Source organism: Rhynchophorus ferrugineus, unplaced genomic scaffold (genome assembly GCF_030347505.1).
Source record: "Rhynchophorus ferrugineus isolate W39M unplaced genomic scaffold, kcgeb_rfMv2 rfM1, whole genome shotgun sequence".
NCBI classification, from domain to species: domain Eukaryota; kingdom Metazoa; phylum Arthropoda; class Insecta; order Coleoptera; family Curculionidae; genus Rhynchophorus; species Rhynchophorus ferrugineus.
In genome coordinates, this window is record NW_027472580.1 from 51,019,964 (window position 1) to 51,038,834 (window position 18,871).

The 18,871-nt window shown below is 29.6% G+C and overlaps 1 protein-coding gene and 1 non-coding gene across 3 annotated transcripts in view; one reads left to right on the forward strand and one right to left on the reverse strand.

Annotated features, from left to right (window-relative positions):
- Nucleotides 1-18,871, forward strand: part of LOC143198171 (matrix metalloproteinase-2) — a 211,835-nt gene that overhangs the window by 111,197 nt on the left and 81,767 nt on the right. For both annotated transcript variants that reach the window (XM_076407237.1, XM_076407244.1), the window contains 2 exons: nt 16,580-16,752; nt 17,201-17,296. In XM_076407237.1, coding sequence (XP_076263352.1) covers nt 16,580-16,752; nt 17,201-17,296 — 269 coding nt within the window. The remainder of the gene's footprint in view (nt 1-16,579; nt 16,753-17,200; nt 17,297-18,871) is intronic.
- Nucleotides 17,407-17,479, reverse strand: TRNAK-UUU (transfer RNA lysine (anticodon UUU)). Its single transcript has one exon. It is a non-coding gene; the product is annotated as a tRNA-Lys (tRNA).

The window sequence follows — 18,871 nt, forward strand, 5'->3', positions numbered from 1 at the left end:
CTATTCAATATGCAAGCGCCTATGTTAAAATTCAATAGTGTAACGAGTGAGATATCTAAAAATAGACGTCACTGTATATTCGAAGACCAGGTGGAGCTATTTATGTTAAGTTGAATCACAGTGGTGAGTAAGACGTCTAGACATAGACAGTTTGGTTTATGTTCCAATGGATTTATAGCCCGTTCAATAAAACAGTGAACTCACGTCATCTAAATTGATGATGTCAAGGCATCGCACTGTTGCGGCACCAGCTATGAGTTTTAGTACGTAAAGGACTTAATTAATTATAAAGCCACAGTAGTTTGTAGGTTAATATTATTTTATTATATTTACATTGAATTTTTTCCACGCCATCTACGAGGTAGATTTATATAAAGTAGTTATGATATAGAGCGGTATCCTAATTCACCTAATTAAGAATTATAAAATATTTATAAAAGTAATTTATTTTACTTTCATTCATATTTACCTCTTACGTTTAGTTCATATTTCCTTCAGTGCAGTGTTTCTTTAGAGGACAACACTAACTCTGTACCAGCAATAAAACTATTCCTGTTTTCAGCATGAATAACAATATATCTGCAATGAATTATTAATAGATGTTATGACTAAAAAAAAGCTAATCATTTATTATTCCAAAGTTTACCTTTATTAATCAACTTTTGTTGTTTTTACGCTATTTTACCCAATGTCCCATTCTGAAATATACACAGGTCAAAATAGTAAATTTTCTTTGATTTTATTATACGCTTTTAAGAATTGTATTCTTTTAAAAGCAATGTCCGGAAGTCCCATTACACCTCTTCGGGATTATCTTTTCACTATTTATATCTAATATTATCCAAAATATAACAGTTTCCTCTGAAATAATTGTATTAAATAATGTTTATATTGATAAAACTACTCACTGTTTTTATACATTTCATATATCTGATCTGATAGAGTCAACATCAAGGTGATTTTGATTCATCCCCCGGTTCATTTATTGTTTTGTTTATATTGTTTTCCATTTTTTGAGATATTTTAGTAACTATGCCCATACAATTCAACGCAACTGGAACTCGCTAAGTAATATGTTCAATATAAACCGCAGCAACTTAGTATTTAAAAGTAAAAAAGCTTACATCTCTAACGCATTTTACTGGCAAGAGGGTGCCTCTATTATCTTACACCTGTTTCAAACTCTGACTATTTAATGGCCTCGGCAAGTCAACCAGATTAATAACACACACCGATTTAAAATTCATCAAAACAAGCAAAGTGCTGAAACAACGTTTGCCGGATCATAACCGCTAGTTATTATAATTAATGTTTGGAAGAATTTTGCAGACATTTGACAACCGAACAACTTTTGTAGCTAATTCAGTTACATGTTCGAACTTATCAGATAGCATTGTATCTCTTTCTACCTAGAATAAAGTGAGAAATATTGTCTGATTGAACGAATTTACAAATTGCTGGACTTAAACATTTAATATAAAACATATAATACAATTAATTATAAAAAAAATCAATGTTGAGTATATTAGATATTAATCTGTTGATTTCCTCAGATTTACTGAATATTTTGAGGCGGTCATACCAGCTAGGTTTATAGTGTGACTATATAGATATTGCTATCAGATTTTGCCTTACCTATGGGGGTAATGACAATCACAAACGTAAATCCCTCATGTCAGCTGAACCAGTGCGCCAACCAAGCGGGCATTGTTTAATAACAAAAAATCTAATTTAGAAAAAACTGATTTCCCCACTGAAGAGGATTGTGGTATCGACCTTTTTAGGGTTCCGAACAGATCTCCTTAATGCATTATCTTGAATGGCCAAAACAACAGTGTTGTATAATTTTCTTATCCTTTAAACTTATTAAATAAAAACAGAGTCTGTAGATAAGTTGATAAAAAAGAAAATTTAGGTTATAATTGAAGAGTTTTTTATGATTCCTAGTTTATGATTAACTACATTAAACTATAAACAATTAACTTGCAATATAAACTTTATAACCAAATCCCTATAATGATGTTTTACCTTCAATGACACGTACGATGCCAATTGTTAACATTATAGGTAAAGGTGATGGGACGGTCCTACTGTTGCGATAGCCGCGGGTTCGAATCCTGCTGGGGCATGGTCGTAAATTTATGTTTGTAATTGTTTAAAATTTGTGAATGTTCTAGGCAAGAGTGTAAAATCCGACAAGGAAAATGATCCCAGTCACGCCAGTTACCAGGCTGGGTAAAACCGGATGTTTTCTGGGATGATTTCTAAAGTTGGTTATTATATTATTATTATTATTATAATTATAGTTACAGTTAAGCACTTAATTTAATGTATATCAACTAAAGACAAAAGATGTTCTAAAAATATTATAAATTTAGTTCTTAATAGTGAATTATTTGCATGATTAATGGGCGTTGTTGAGATTAATATCATTCACCAAATATATACAGCGTTTGTATCTCTATATATGTTAAAACTCAATGGTGTAATAAATAATATGGATTTGCTTCGTCTATTTTCTGATAGCTACATACACTTACTGTCGTTTTATGCAGCCATTCAACAACTTGTCCATTTTTTCCATAAAATAATTTTTTAAACTACAAACAAACAAATTTAAGATTAATTTCAACAAGAATACATTACAACTGCAAAAGTCAAATATTTGTATATAACAAACTATTAATTAACTATCATATTATAAAACAACAGGATATAATCTCAGTTTAGGATGATTTTGTTGTCCTAAAAATAGGTGAATTAACATATTTCATTATTCAATATTATTTTAAAATTTGATTTTATTTTATGAATTGCTTGTTATTGACATTATATTAAAACTTTTCTGACTATATCTATAGTTATTTTGTTACTATAATTAATACTATAATCAACTGACAGTTTTAGCTTATTGTCAAAGGGTTAAAAAACTGCTTAGTGTTTTATCAGATATCGTTGAGGTCAGTTACCCTATAGTGTCTCGAAACTTATTAGGAAATGCACAGACAGCATTGCCCATTGTATGTATATGTATTTTTAAGCGCATGCCATCTTGTGTCTGCTTTGAAAGATCGAATTTACGATACAAACTTAAATATAGCCGAACGAATTCATATATTCATATAAAACTTCATTATTAATAAACGCATGTGTACATATGAATCCCTAAAATTATCTTTTAGTCATTCAGATGTAAATTGAAACTTTATAAATACTATTCGTTACTATTAAATGATTCAGACGGTATCCATATTACATTTCTTTGTTACGATTGTATTAAATATTATTGGAGATAAATTATAAATAGCATTTTTAAAGGGGGAAAACATAGTTTGACAACATTTTTGGTGACATGGGTAAGGTGTTAAACCCAAGACATTGTGGATGCGAATTCGGCTATTGAAATGACTGTAATTGTCTCAGTTACTTCAATAATCAAGGTGGGTTGTCTTACTGCCTGAAAATTTGATGATCCGCAGGATGTTATCCTAAATAATAATCTTTACAATATATTTTATTATATTGTCTCATCAGAACCATTTTTCATCAAATTTCTTAAAAGTCAAATTGGATTCCTGGACATGTATATTATGAATCTGATAAAAGTAAAGAGAGGGTAGGTGATTCTTCTTACTTTCTAATTCTGGTAATCCCATGATGATTTCATTTTATACCTTTCGATTAAGCAGCTAGATTAATTTGTTTTAAAAAGACATACTCCTACTAATAACCGTTTTATTTCGTTCATGTCAGAAATCATTAGGTGAAATTAAAGTCAACTAGAATTATCCCTTAGATTAAAGAATTTTTTATAAAGTATAAAGCATTCCTTTTGAAAATGTTAAACTCTTGATCTCTACATGACTTGAACTTGACCAAAGGCCATATAACATAAAATTACATATAAGCTTTAACCATTGCTAATCTTTCCTTGTATCCGCAATATTCATAAAATAGATGATATAATTTATATTCAATATATTTAAATGTATTTTAATTGATATTGTTATAAATTTAGATAATTATTAATCTTAAATTAATAATTATGTATATAATAAATAGATGTCTCATATAATATTTATTATATACATATTTATTTTATTATGACCAATTAATAAATATTTCAGTGTTTATATACATTGTTTAATAGATGAAATCTACTATGTACAGTTGTTTCGCTGAAAAAGCTATGTATATCACTTTAAATTAAAAAGTCGTTGATGCAATATCAGTATCATATGCGCTGTTGAATCTATAATACAAACACTCATGACTTATTTTATCATTACTCATGACTATATTACAATATTTGGTACACATAAGTACTATAACAACAATACATAATGCTGATCAGACACTTTCTCTCGTTTGTTAGTAATCTACCTGGGCATATTTATGGATCATTTATGTGTTTTATATTATATTATAATTGTAAATACTGATAATTAGTGTAAAATCGTACTGTAAACTTTTAAATCTTTATTCATATCACTGTCAGATGGCACAATGCCACCTAAACTTTGACCTTGGCACAATAAGTACAATCAGTTATGAGCATTGTCGAATTAATTTAATTTAAAAAATTTTTAGATAAAAATAAAAATGTTTAAACAGATTCTATCTTAGAAATATCCTTTTTGTTATTTATTCTTAATAAGTAATAACAAAGTAAAAGCTTGAAAGATTGAAAAATGTGTCATCACCAGCGATTTATATCTATCTACTTTAACTGTTACATTGCAACTGTGCAAAATGTTCTCCTGCTGTTTGGCAAGTAGGCGATTTATATTATTAGTGTAGCTATTTATATAATTAATAAGGTAGGTAAATTTCTTTAGCCACGGAATGAGAACTTTTTCAATAAGAGAGCTTTCAAGGAGGAAAATTATCGCTTTTTGGGCCATTTCACACTTACGTTTAGCTGATCTTAGAGTTTGGTGCATATATGATCGAAACCCTAGAAAGAAAGCAGCGTCATTCGCCAACTCAACTTTAGGGATAGAAGCCTTGTAGCTGTTTTAACAGTAGGGAGTGGAGAACCCTATGGAACACCATATTAGATGAATATCCTGGTGGAAATAGAACCACCAACTTTGATTTGTTATGATCGGTTTTCCAAGTATGAATGTGTCAGATTTATAAGATTACTGTGAATACCAATGTTTAATGCTTTGAAAATTAACTTTTGTTGGCCGTACTTATATAAGAACATGGATAAAATAGAATTTGTCACTTTAAACACTTTAATAAACTTGCCATATTACTATATATGTTGCAATAAGGTAAATGACCTCTGATATTTTTTGGGATTAAACCGTAAACATTTTGAGACAAATTTAATATCTCTGTTTTTATTTCATTAGATAGGCTTTTGCGCTAATTTACTTAATCGAATGAAGTGTTTTTGAACTGAATCCAATATTACTTGAGCTTAAACATAATAAACCTTTTTTAAAACATCGGATGTTTTAGTTAAGTTAAGAAGTATAAATATGTTTTTATGCGTCTACCTTCTTGTTAAAATATTTGTGAATATTATAAACACTGCTAATTAAAACATACGATGAATCACAATATTCCTCACAACATATTGATTGGCAGATTCAATCACTCGGTTTAGTCTTTTATAAAATAACAAGAATACCAACATTTTTTCCCATAAATTCTATATTTAAGATGCAACAGACGTGGTGCTTTTTCCAGTCCTTTTCCAGTGTCCTAAGCTCCAGCCTACTCAGCCTGCTGCTAAATCTGCCACTAATTTAAATGAGTTTTAAAAATTGTAAATCATATTACGGGTCTACGGTGAATTTTAATTTATTGATGTTATACAAACCTTTTGTAGATAAGCTATTCATTTTATTTACAATAAGTTCACTCAACTAAAGACTTTACGAGCTAAGACTTTTGTTTACTTAAATTGTTGTAAGATTTAAATTTTCATGAATATTTGGTAAAATGAACAAATTGCTACCGCGGAATACTGTCTACTACTGGAATCACATATTTTCGAAAGAAACGTTAGAGATTCGCATGAAAGGGTATTCTCAACTGGGAATGCAGCAAAAATATGGATATATCGATATATATTACTTAATTTTAAAGGTCTATCATCTATTTTCGTCCATCGATATTTTTTAAAAATATCGAAAACGATATAACTATATTTCTTAAATATCAATATATCAAAATATCGATATTTTTTTCGGTGGCCAACACCCCTATTCTCAACACTTAAATTTATTTTGGCTGGAGTTCCACAGGGTAGTCTTGGGACCACTTCTATATCTGCTCTAAACTGCTGATGCCCCAACAACTTGGAATATTTGACGACGACAGAATTATCATGGCAAATGTCATTTCTGTCTAAGGCTGTAGAAAAAATACAAGTAGCGATCAACAAGATATACAAATGGACTAGAGACTGGAAAATACAGCTTAATGGTTCCAAATCTGTGCATGTTAATTTTGCATTGCGGCGAAATGACAAAAACCTAATTATATTACTTGGATGCCCGATTCCTTAAGCAGAATCAGCCAAATACCTCGGAATATATATCGATGGTAGGTTAAACTGGAACCATCATATTAGACAGCAGAACGTAGTAGACTCAAACTCAAGCAACTGGTTTGTCGAAAGATACTCTCAACTTGACCTAAAATCAAATAGATTGGATTATCAGTCAATTATAAAGCCAATTTGGACCTATGGGCTACAAATATGGGGTTATATTAAGACATCAAACCAACTAGTAATCCAACGCACCAAAAACAAACTTCTACGATTAATTACCAATACTTATCACTACGTAACCAACAAAGAGCTGCATGATGACCTGCAAATCAAATGGATACACAAAGTGAGTATATATTAAAAATCATCGTGGCCCGGAGATTCGCCTACTTTCAGAACTATTCGTATATTCGTCGGCGCAATATACTCGCCCCAAGCCGAAACATTAAAAGTCGATGTTGCGAAGTTTACAGCTGGGCTATTTGCTTTATGGATGTATTTTATTTTAGAAAAATAATATATTTAACAAGACTTTCTGGCATGACATAACTTTTTTATTTTGTTTTGAAACAGAAAATAATACTTAAATAATAAGTTATATTTTGACGTTCCTTTTCACTTAAAAAGAAGACCTTTTACTTTAACATTTTAATAGGATTACAAAAACGTATGTGCATTTCACCATGAGCTTGCTGCACAACTAAAGCCGATGACAAAAAGGATCATCTGCTTTCTCTGTGTCCTCAACTTAATGATTTCAGTATCCATACATACTGAATTTCGGCAGCAGTTTTGTCGGGTGGATAATACAGGTGTTAAACAATCTAATCTTTATGTTGAGAATTTGTAAGGCCTTGAAAGTTGGAAGGCACAGGATGATAAAGAAAAAATATTGCTTAAAAATTTTTTCAGGGAACAAGAACTCAAGAAACTTAATATACAACAGTATAAAGAGTAATTGTCAATGTTGTAATTTTCATCAAAGTCATTGATTATTATCTTACGCTTGAATTTTAGGTGGACTACGATAAGGAAAGATAATAATTTTTTTAAAAATGCTATAAGACTCAATATTGACTAAGTACAAGTAGCCAATATGAATCTAAGAATCTCTCTCATTATTGAATTTTGACAAGGTACTAGAGAATTATATACTTAAATAATATCTAAGTAATATCAATTAATCGTCCAGTTTATAGGCATTGCAAAAATGCAGGAAAAGACCGCGTACCATTAATCCTGAAAATGTAGTTATTTGGGAAAGTATTGTGCTTGCTACAGCTGTATGATTGGTTGATAACGACCAACATAATAAATATATAATATATTAATATAAAAAACGCAAAATATTAAAATTATTGAGTCTTGATTTCATTAAATATGGTAGTGATTTTTTAATGGGTAAGCCCTTTTTCTTTTATTGTATTGTAATTAATTAGTAAATAGTGCGAGAAGTATAAAGGAATGTATGTACAAGGAAGTTGTTATAAAATTTTATTTATATATAATACATTTGATTTATCCAAATATGTGGTCGGTTAGTAAATGTTTATGGCATAGTTAAGGTTCGTTGTTTTATATCCTTTAATTTATAATTAAATGGTGTGGTATATATAGGTTAATATAAAAATTTAATTTAAAAAATAATACAGAAGATATGTTACGTCTTGAAGACTAATACTATGCGGATATCAGAAGTTTTGTTAAAATTAAGACACACCCGCGACGTCCCAAGCAACACTGAGAATATTCAAATATTTCTAACAGTGGGGACGCACGCGCAAGTGCAGTATATTCAATCTACCGGACCACGATGATTTTTAATGTATCCTCAGGAAGTGATCCAAGATTTCGCCTTAAATCATGAAATAAGATTACAAGGAAGCAATACGGCCACTGGATAAAACGCAGGAGATCAGGAGAGTGAAGCGAACCAAATCGTATATTTATAAATTAAGATTATAATAAGCATATCTATTGTTAAATGTAATTAATAACAGATATATATTTGGTTATGAAATGCTAACGATAACCAACTAACTGTACCCTTCTATAGCGTTTTTAATGCCCTAACTTCAAAATAATGACCATAATGTAAGCAAAAGTTTTGTATATTCTTTTACCGACTGTTGTTTGTTGTGTATTCTCAAAGCTGATAAGGGGATTAATTCATATTATTATTGCAATCTTTTAGACCAGTTGGTCGAAAAAATTTCTGAAGACCCGGAATACAAAAAAAATAATAATAAAGTATATTTTGGTCAAGATAACAAACCTGGCACAGATTAAAAATAATGGCTAATCTACCATCGCTCCATCTTCCTCTTATTCCGCTTAAAAATTATTTTCAGTTCCATTATTGAAAACAATTTTAATCAAACGAAGAGATAATATCTACCTATAGATAGATATATTTTTCAAGCTTTCTACTTCAGTGGTACGACCCATAAATTGGAAAATATTTGTAGTACAACATAAAGCCATTTTTATAATTATAAATCAATTTTTTAATTTCATCAAATCAAATTTGAAATTTTTGCAAATTTCAAATTTCTTTCCAATCTTGTTACTTATTCTGGCTTAAATTTCATATATAAATATTGGTTCATTATTGCATATAATCAATCAATGAACAACGATTAATCCCAAACGCGGGCACCAGAAATTAATATAGTAAGAGACTCATTTGTTAAGAAAAAAATTAAAGAGAATGAGATCTTTCTATATAGCGTGAGTCACTAGCTGTTTCAATTGTTCGCACTTAAAGGCCAATTTAAACTTTTAATTTCAACAAATTGTCCAATCTATTTTCGCAAGCAGACTCCAGCTGTGCTTAGATCTCCTTAACGGTTCACTAATCTTACGATATGTACAATTTGTATTTTTCGAACAAAAAACTACGATTTGAAATAAATAGGTGGAAAAAATATATACAAGGTATATGTCGATTATACTTGAGCGGGATGTTATTTTGTTATTTTGATATATCTCAGTTGATGTGAAGCATCATTTCAAAAAATATTTTTACAAAAAAAAATTGAACCGACTTCATAAGGAATGTTTTAAGCACTCGGGACTGCTACCTAGTGTAGGTGATTTGATAAATGTTCCAACCAAACTAGAAAAAAGAAAGTTGCTGCTCTGTTGAGAATCGAACCCGCGACCTCCGAGTGCAAGCTTAACGTTCTATTACACCATAGAAACAGTTGCCTGCCATGTTTCTACAACATCTCATTGGTTTATTATTTTGTCATTATTTTAGATAAAAATATGTGAAAACATTGTACGTGCCTTTAAAATTTGAGGTTTTGCCTCGAAAAATTATATAGGCTGATAAGAATTTTCAGTCAATTTTAGTGATATTGATTTCTGATTAATTTCAGGTTTCATTAGTAAATACATTTCTGAACAAAACACTAACCGAATATTGCAGGTAATAATTACGTTAATTTGTATATCAAGAGGTAAAAGGAATATTACATTTCAGTTATAAAATAGTTTAATAAATTAATTAACTTTATAAAATAGTTTCATAGAATTTTAATTGGGGTATATGTGACATAAGACAAAGTCGAAAGCAATAGATAAATGAAAGCCATAGAAGAGAAAGTAAAGATGGGCATCTGCAAGGGCGAGATCGAAGAGTGAAATAAATAAGCAAAGAACAATGTAATTTTATTTAGAAATTTAGGTAAAGAAATTATTAATCAGCCTGGTGTATTTATTGCTTTTGTAATATATATTTTTGTTGAAAAATATGGATAAAAGATAAGGATTATATATATATTTTAAACTGGCATAAGCATAATGGAAATTAGATTTAGTTAAATGTAGTTTAAAAAATGTTAGTGAGTATTAGTTCTTGAGATAGTTTGCATATATATTAATATGTTTTAATGTACAGACATTTATTATTTTAATTAATCTTATATATCAAATACATTTCTGATCCTATATTGAAAATATCATGAAAACAAGTTTCAGTAACATATTGTTTTTAAATTAGTCTTTTTACTCTATTATAAGAGAAACATGATTAATTTTATATTTTAAATATTGTGGTAGAAATGAGATAAGATTGGTTATAATATAACCAATTTTGTTAAATAACAAATAAATAAGCTTAATAATAACGAAAACTATTATCTCTCTGACCTCTTATATATTAAAACAATTTGAAATCTGAGAATCACTGGTCATTTATGATCAAATAATATATTTAAAGGTATTTATCAGTAGAAGAATAAATATGCTCCCTTGCATTGCGATTAATCTACTACCATTCTGAATCCCGAACCTTTAAACTGCTTAAGGTGTCGTATTATATCACTTTTAATTATGCGAAGCTACTCGGAACGTAAAAATAAGAAGAAAACGGAAAGGAGGCGGCTTGTCATTGAAACATTTTGCTCGTTAATGTATGGGCCGCGATGTCACCTGAAAATACAACCCCGCGTTGATTTATTTCAGTTGAGGTCGTCGCAGAAAAGGAAAAAAACAGGATAGTGGAGTTTGATGTACTCCAGACAAACAAAAAAGGGTAAGAATAAATAAGCTGTAAATCAACAGTTATTGCAACTCGTAATTCAACACCGCCCAGAATAATAACAAGTATTTTTACATAACACATAAGAATAACATCAAGCAATAATGCATATGTATAATTTAGACATTACGATATATTAAATAAGATTATGAGATACTGGCAAATATAAAATACAGTCTTTTTCTCTATTTTTAACAAGAATGAAAAAAATTGGCATTAAACTAAAAGAAGTTGTATTAAATTTTGTTTCAAAAATACATTTTCAACTCAAAAGAACGATAGTCTTTTGAAGGAAGGAAATCGATAATCTTTATTTAATAATTAAATCTATTTTAAAACGAATTTTAGGACCGAATTAGGTTCCTGTCATAAAAAGTATGTGAAAATCTGTCTCAAAATGATTAAAAGGAATTATAGTTTCCAAAATTATGTCGTTTTGAGGAAAAGAAAAACAGTGACATAATTGCATTATGTCCAAAGGAGGTTACCGAGAAACGTAATAAATTTGGAAATATAAGTAACCCATTTGTTTTATTTAATGTCTTACTATTTTTTATAATAGTATATACTATTATCATTTACCAAATAAAAGCTATACATTTTTCTAAACTAATAAATTAAATAAATTGCATGAAACCTGCTAATGCTAGCATGCTAATAGCGCAAAATGATTGCAATAAACGTCGCATGATTATGTCTCATTATTTTAATTAACTTTAACAAGCATTAACATGACAATTAATTGAATCGAAAGTCTGGAGGTCTTTCGAAGTGAAAAAATATGTAAAACGATATATTTAGTTTTATTTTTCAAAAAACTAAAATTATGAAGTTATTTATAATGTACAATATATACTGATTATTGTAAATAAAAAGTTTTGCTGAAATTAATATAAGATGTGAGCTTGAAAATCGACGAATTACTATATATGGCATAGGTATATCTGCTAGGTGGAAAATAATTGGTTTATTTTCCTTTTAGTTATATTGACATAATTAATATGTTACGCTCTGGCTGTCCAAATCAAATTCTTGTGTTGATATTGTTATAGAACTAGGTAACCCCAAAACTGTTTTCAAGCATTTAAACAAATTTGGGTTCAAAAAGAAACTCGTAAGAGTCTCTCCCCATGTTGAAAACAAAAAGTATGATAGATCGAATTATTTCAGCCATTTGTCAAAAATGAATGCCTTACAACAACCGGAATCTATTATTCGTCGTCGTCGTCTGTTATCATATATATATATATATATATATATATATATATATATATATATATATATATATATATATATATATATATATATATATATATATATATATATAGTTCATACATATTATCTTAATTATCATTTGTCCCGATTTCTTTTTTAACTCATTTTTTCAACTGATATCACTAGAATTCCTAGATATAAACAACCAATAATACGGAAATATTTTCAAATAAAATGAAAAATCGTAGCTAAAATACTTTAAATGTATTTCTAACCTTTTATATGAAGAGTATACATCTGAATATATGACTAGTGATACCGATAACACTCCTTAGAAATTAATTATTATGATTTATTTGTCTCGTCTGCGGTATCCTGTTGTACAAAAATGGACTAACCTTTTACTAATTACATTACTTGCCATACTATGCTATTATCGTATTGTTATTATATTATTATTATTAGTTAATGTGGGTTTATTAACGACATTTAAAATGAAATGGTTTAATTATTATTGGTATGTAATATTCTTAAACCTAACTAACTAATAACTCGACCCAAATCAAATATCATCAGTAAACGTAGCGGAAAATCTGAGGTATTAACAATATACAATATTCGAGATAAGTTTAAATCTTGACAACAATCTACCGGTTATGTAATTTGACTATTCGAATATACTTGGAATGTGGATTAGGTTATAATTAGGCTTGGTACATAAGATGTATATATAGATTCTAAAATTATTCAGTACTGTTAAATTTCAAATATCGTTATGTATACAAGCTATAAATATCCACATTTTAATAATAAATCGTCAATGAACGTACTTTATAAATATGAAATTTGGATAATAAAAATACCAAAACAATTTTTAATATTCAGAAAATTGAAAATTAGTAATGTACGCCAATGCTATGATATTTAATAATTAATGCTAAAAAATTTGTTTTATATAGTAGGGTTTAATCAACTTTGCGGGAGCAAATTTCATAGTTATATGTATTTGGTGAAAATTGGAAGTATGAATGTTAATCAATTTATCCTAACTGTTAAATTCGATCGTTTTAAAATTCTCGACATAAAATAACAGTTTAGTATTATTGAGTTATTCAGTATATACACGCGCTAATCATGAGATAATATTAATTACTGTCAATGACAAGGAACCACCTGGAGAGTTTCAAAATCAATGAACTACAAAAATCTGCTCAAACTCTCAAACAACTTTCAGACAACTCAGCAGTTGTTTAATTAATTGTTTTCACACGTTTATGTGCAATAGGCAAGATCGAAAAGGAGGTAAAGTGGGTATCACATGAATAGTTCGAAAATGTTATTCAGAAACTTGTTAACGTCATGGTTTCATTGCTCTCCAGACATAAAAGAAGCTTATTTCTGTAGAGTATTGTGGCTATCGATACAAAGTAGATATTCTACGATAATTCTAAAAAAAAGTTGAGGGTTAAACCAGAACAGCCGTCTAGCTCGACATCAAAGCGGAATATACATGGTTACAAAGTATTGTGCATACGGTGGAATTTGCCAGGTGTATATTATGAGCTACAAAAGCCAACTGTAACTCTTACCGCAGATGTTTTCCGCCATCAAGTGAGCAAATTGAGCAAGATATTGTTGGAAAATAACTATCAATGACGAGTAATAGGCGTAAATCAATATTCTTGCATTACAGCGCTGGGCCGGACGTTACAAACGTTGTGAAAGAAACACTTTTACAACTCAAATGAGAAGCTCTGCGGGGAACTAGACATAACGTCTTCTGATTACCACATATCAGAACGATAAAGCTCGACTTGGCTGGCATACCATATCATAAGTACTAAAATATATAGATTTTCGAAAATATATAGATGCTTTGCTAAATACTAAAAAATATTTTAAGTGAAAAAATGATCAGAATGCACTCTAGCATCTAACGTACCTATATAATTACTGTCCAAAAAATGTAATTAGTCGAAACGCTAAAAAAGAATGTTCTGATTTAGAGCTTCTTGGATGGACTATATGCTACAAAAATCATAAAATTTGCATGAAAATTCTTTTATTATTACATAGTATATTTATAGTATTTAATAGTTTCAATCTACTCAATTTTCATTCAGTTCTACAGCTATTGAAGTGCAGGATTTTTCTGGTAAAATGACGTTAATAACTCGGTGTCATCGATGAATCAATTGACGCATTTCCTTTGTGGGATATACGCTGCATTGATAATCTCGAGAACCTTTGTTATCGCTATATAACTCATTTGAAATTGGCCGATTTGAAGAAAATGTAGGTGTGAGATTTTAAGACGTAACATGAAGAAAAAGAGTATAAAAGTTGTTGATATTATTTACAATCAGTTATGCCTCTTGAAGACATTGTTACATCAATATCGAATAAATACTGTAGCAATTGGAGCTTCCATAGAGAGCTGTGCATGTGTTTCAACAATAAATCAAGAACGAGTGAGTTTTATGATTGTAGCGACCTTGAGCATGTCGAATTTTACATCGTGGAATAACGGTCTACAAAATACCCAGAAATATAATCCCAGATGTTGAACACGGGCGGGGTGCCAATTGGAACCCGACACCGAATAGCTGGCGGCAACCCCGAAACGTTTATCTGGGATATTACTGAAGGGTATTTCGGTCATTCAGTGCTCAACCCTCGTTTGGTTAAGACGTGCCACCATCGACTGCCCAAGCCTTGTCTTCAGGTAACTCCGCTGCCATCCGTTTTATTATTTGTATTTTCACATCTTTTTTATATTGCCAATAAATAACGGTCACATTATGTAAACACCACAGTTTTATTTCGTTTTACCTCCATTCACCGAGCCACATCATTTTTACCCTAAATGATAAAGGCTTAAATATTGTAGATTCTATTCGAGAATTGTCGAATCGAACAGTTGTTCATTCATGACGCCATTGGTACAAATAGGCACTAACACATAAAATTTTTGATCTGCTACAAATTCGGAGGTTAATCAATTAAACTACTGTCTTTGTTGAATGATGGAAGCAGATTTAGGATAAATGATGTGGCTCGGTGAATAGAGGTAAAACGAAATGAAACAGTGGTGTTTACATTATGTGAGCGTTATTTATTGGCTATATAAAAAAAATGTGAAAAATACAATTAGATAAAACGGATGGCAGCGGTGTTACCTGGAGACGAGGCTTGGGCAGTCGATGGTGGCACGTCTAAACCAAATGATGGTTGAGCACTGAATGAATGGAAATACCCTTCAATAGCATCCCAGGTAAACGTCTCGGGGTTGCCAGCTATTCGTTATCGGGTTCTAGTTGGCGCTGCTGGCACCCCGCCTGTGTTCAACATCTGGGATTATATTTCTGGGTATTTTGTAGACCGTTATTCCGCAATGTAAAATTCGACATGCCTCAAGGTCGTTACTTAATACTGTTTCATAATTTAAATCTTCCCAAAATATCTAACAGCACTAGATTTCAGATGAAATCTTTATGACTAAAGTTTCCTTTATGATTGCTATCAACAAAATCAAGCATAGAGTTTTAAAGTTGCTGGCGTAACCTTGCAAATAATTGTTGTTTCCTATTTAAACTGCTATCGAAACTGATTCCGAGATATTTAGCTGATTCTGCTTAGGAGGCATCGGGCATCCGTCAAGTGATATAATTAAGTTTTATAGTGATTATTACATAATTACACATTTTTAAATTTTATTTAATTACATATTTTTTGTTTACATTTAATTTTAATTACATTATTCATATAATTACTGTATCGTCGGCATATAACTAACTATCAAACGTGAGACTATTAAATGTTAAGAGCATAGACAACGAAATCAATCTGAACTCAACGTCTATATAAATACCACAAAGCTTATCGGGATACCTTAACCCCCATCTAAGAAAAGGTCGAAAATTTTAGAAAGGAATGGTGTTTTTATTTCACCATATTTCCGGATACATAAATGAGCCTCAAAAACAAATGTTATAATATGTTCTCCCTAACATCACACATTGTATGTCTTTCTTTTCCCTGGGTAAGCACGTTTGTGTTATAATCTAATAATAAACATAGCGGACTTGTGCATCGTGTCCATAAACTATGCTCTGAATTATAAGAAGTTATTTGTACAAAACAAAACCTAGGACATGATTTTTTCTATAATCGGTATGAAACAATTTTTAAAAAAAATATTGGTTTGTGGCGCCATCTGGTGACAAAATTACCAAGTTAACATCGATTCTATTAATATTGATTAGTTTAGAGGCCGTCGATACTAACGCAGATTTCTATTTCAGCAAAAATATCTCACCAACTTTGGGTACATGCCGCGGGCAACAGATGACACCGTCGGTGCTTTGAGGACGGAAACTTTTATGCGTGAGTCGCTAAAACAGATGCAAGAGTTTGCAGGAATTCCCGCTACGGGGCGATTAGATAGCGCCACCGTGAAATTAATGAAGACTCCTAGGTATGGAAATAATATTATGATTATATCTATAGATTTTATTAATGTATAGAACAAATAAATTATAGTTGTACATAAAATATACTATTTATAAAAACTTATCAAAATATTGTAAATATTAATATCAATTAACAATTATAAATATTTTTATAATTCAACATTAAATGCCTCTTCTATAGGACTTAATAATAAATAAGCTGGTGTTAAATATGTAGTAAAATATTATATTTCATTAATTTCTTAGTTTATTTTTATTAATAATTTTAATTAGAATACTGATATTTCATGGTGATTGTAATTCATAAAAAGGCCCCTAATAAAAAATCCTTAATTCTAAAACAGTAGTAATATAAATTAATAATACAATTAGCCATATAAAATGTCCATATAAAAATTTATGTCACAAGACCTTTTTTCATCAAATCATTACCTTAATTCTTTATTTCATTAGGTGTGGTTTGCCAGATAAAATTTTACAAACTTCAGGGCGGCGGAAACGATTCACTGCAAAATCCGTGAAGTGGCATAGAACGGATTTAACCTGGAGGTAAGTAAATAGAAACGATTCGTTAATTTACCATCGGATTAAAACCTTTGAATAAACAATAGTTTAAAAACAATATATGTTTTTAAATTAAAAAATATATAAAAAAGTTTCGCCCGAGCAGGGACTTGAACCCTGGACCCTTGGATTAAAAGTCCAATGCTCTACCGACTGAGCTACCCGGGCTACATAAAACAGATTATATAAATGGCATATATACCTGACAGTGTTATATAACATGTAATGTGTGTAATTTTCATGATTTTATAATCAGTAACGTAAAAATGTGTGATTTATCATTATAGTATCATTATAGTTTTTTTTCGTTTGAAATTCGTTTTTTAAAACACAGTTTATTTTAACTGATGCTTATTATCCTTTTTGCGAATTTTGTTCAGAAATTGTGATACTTTGATTTTGGAGATACTCAGATGATACAACTGATATTAAAAGTACACTGTGAATATCTGAGAGGGAAAAAATGCGGAAAATAGACATCTAGAAGGCTGTTATATATTCGAAACTTTCCAACACCTTGAAGAAGAAAGTTGAGATTAGTTGCATTTTATTAAAAAAAAAAGTAATTTCAGTAATCAGTAATTTAATGATGATATTTATCACGTCATATTTATAATTAGATTGGATATATTTGTCAGAATATTGCTGAAATGAAAACACTGTGGATCTTAAATTTTTAAGCATTGACGATATCACTATGTAAACTACGATCAAGTGACAGTTTTAAAAAAAGACATGTTAACCAATCAACAATAATAAATCCGTGCAATTTTGCGTTAAACGCAATAAATCTAGTGAAACTAGCAGTGAATAGTAAAGATGCTTCTGGTTCTGAATTAAAATGTAGATTTGGAAATTAACTCAAGCTAGTAAGAAGAATCTATGTGTACTTTTTATTATATATTTTTATTATATATATATATATATATATATATATATATATATATCGTATATCATATATATTATATATTATATTATATATTTATTTTATATATAGTAGGCAGTTATTATTAGACCAATGAAAAATAATAACCACATGATCTAATAATACGTAGATGCTATTTCGGACAATGTATATAAAAGAATATGAACTTCAAATAACTTATTTAAAATTGGAACATGATTAAAAGCAATGGTCACAAAATATATGTAGTAATAGCAATGCAAATGATACATTGTGTATTAAAATTACCAGAAAAACTTGTTCTTTAATGGAGGTGTATTCAAGTTAAAATAACAATAATGCTAATATTTGTATGAAATTAAATTGTATATATTTTTATATTATTAAAACTCATTAAAACATGTATGTTAAATTTAATTAATACAAACACCATGTTATGCTGATGAATACCGTATACAACTAAAATGCCACTAAAATAATTTGATAACAGACATTTCTTTAAATAAATTTAACCCCTTAAAATTGATGGTACTTTAACAAGCATGTTTTTAATATACAATGCGTCTTGACTCTAGTCAAATGTTGATGAACTTTGCGATACAAATATTGTATTATGGTCCTTATCTTTATACTTTGGACAATGTTCCATTTCAATG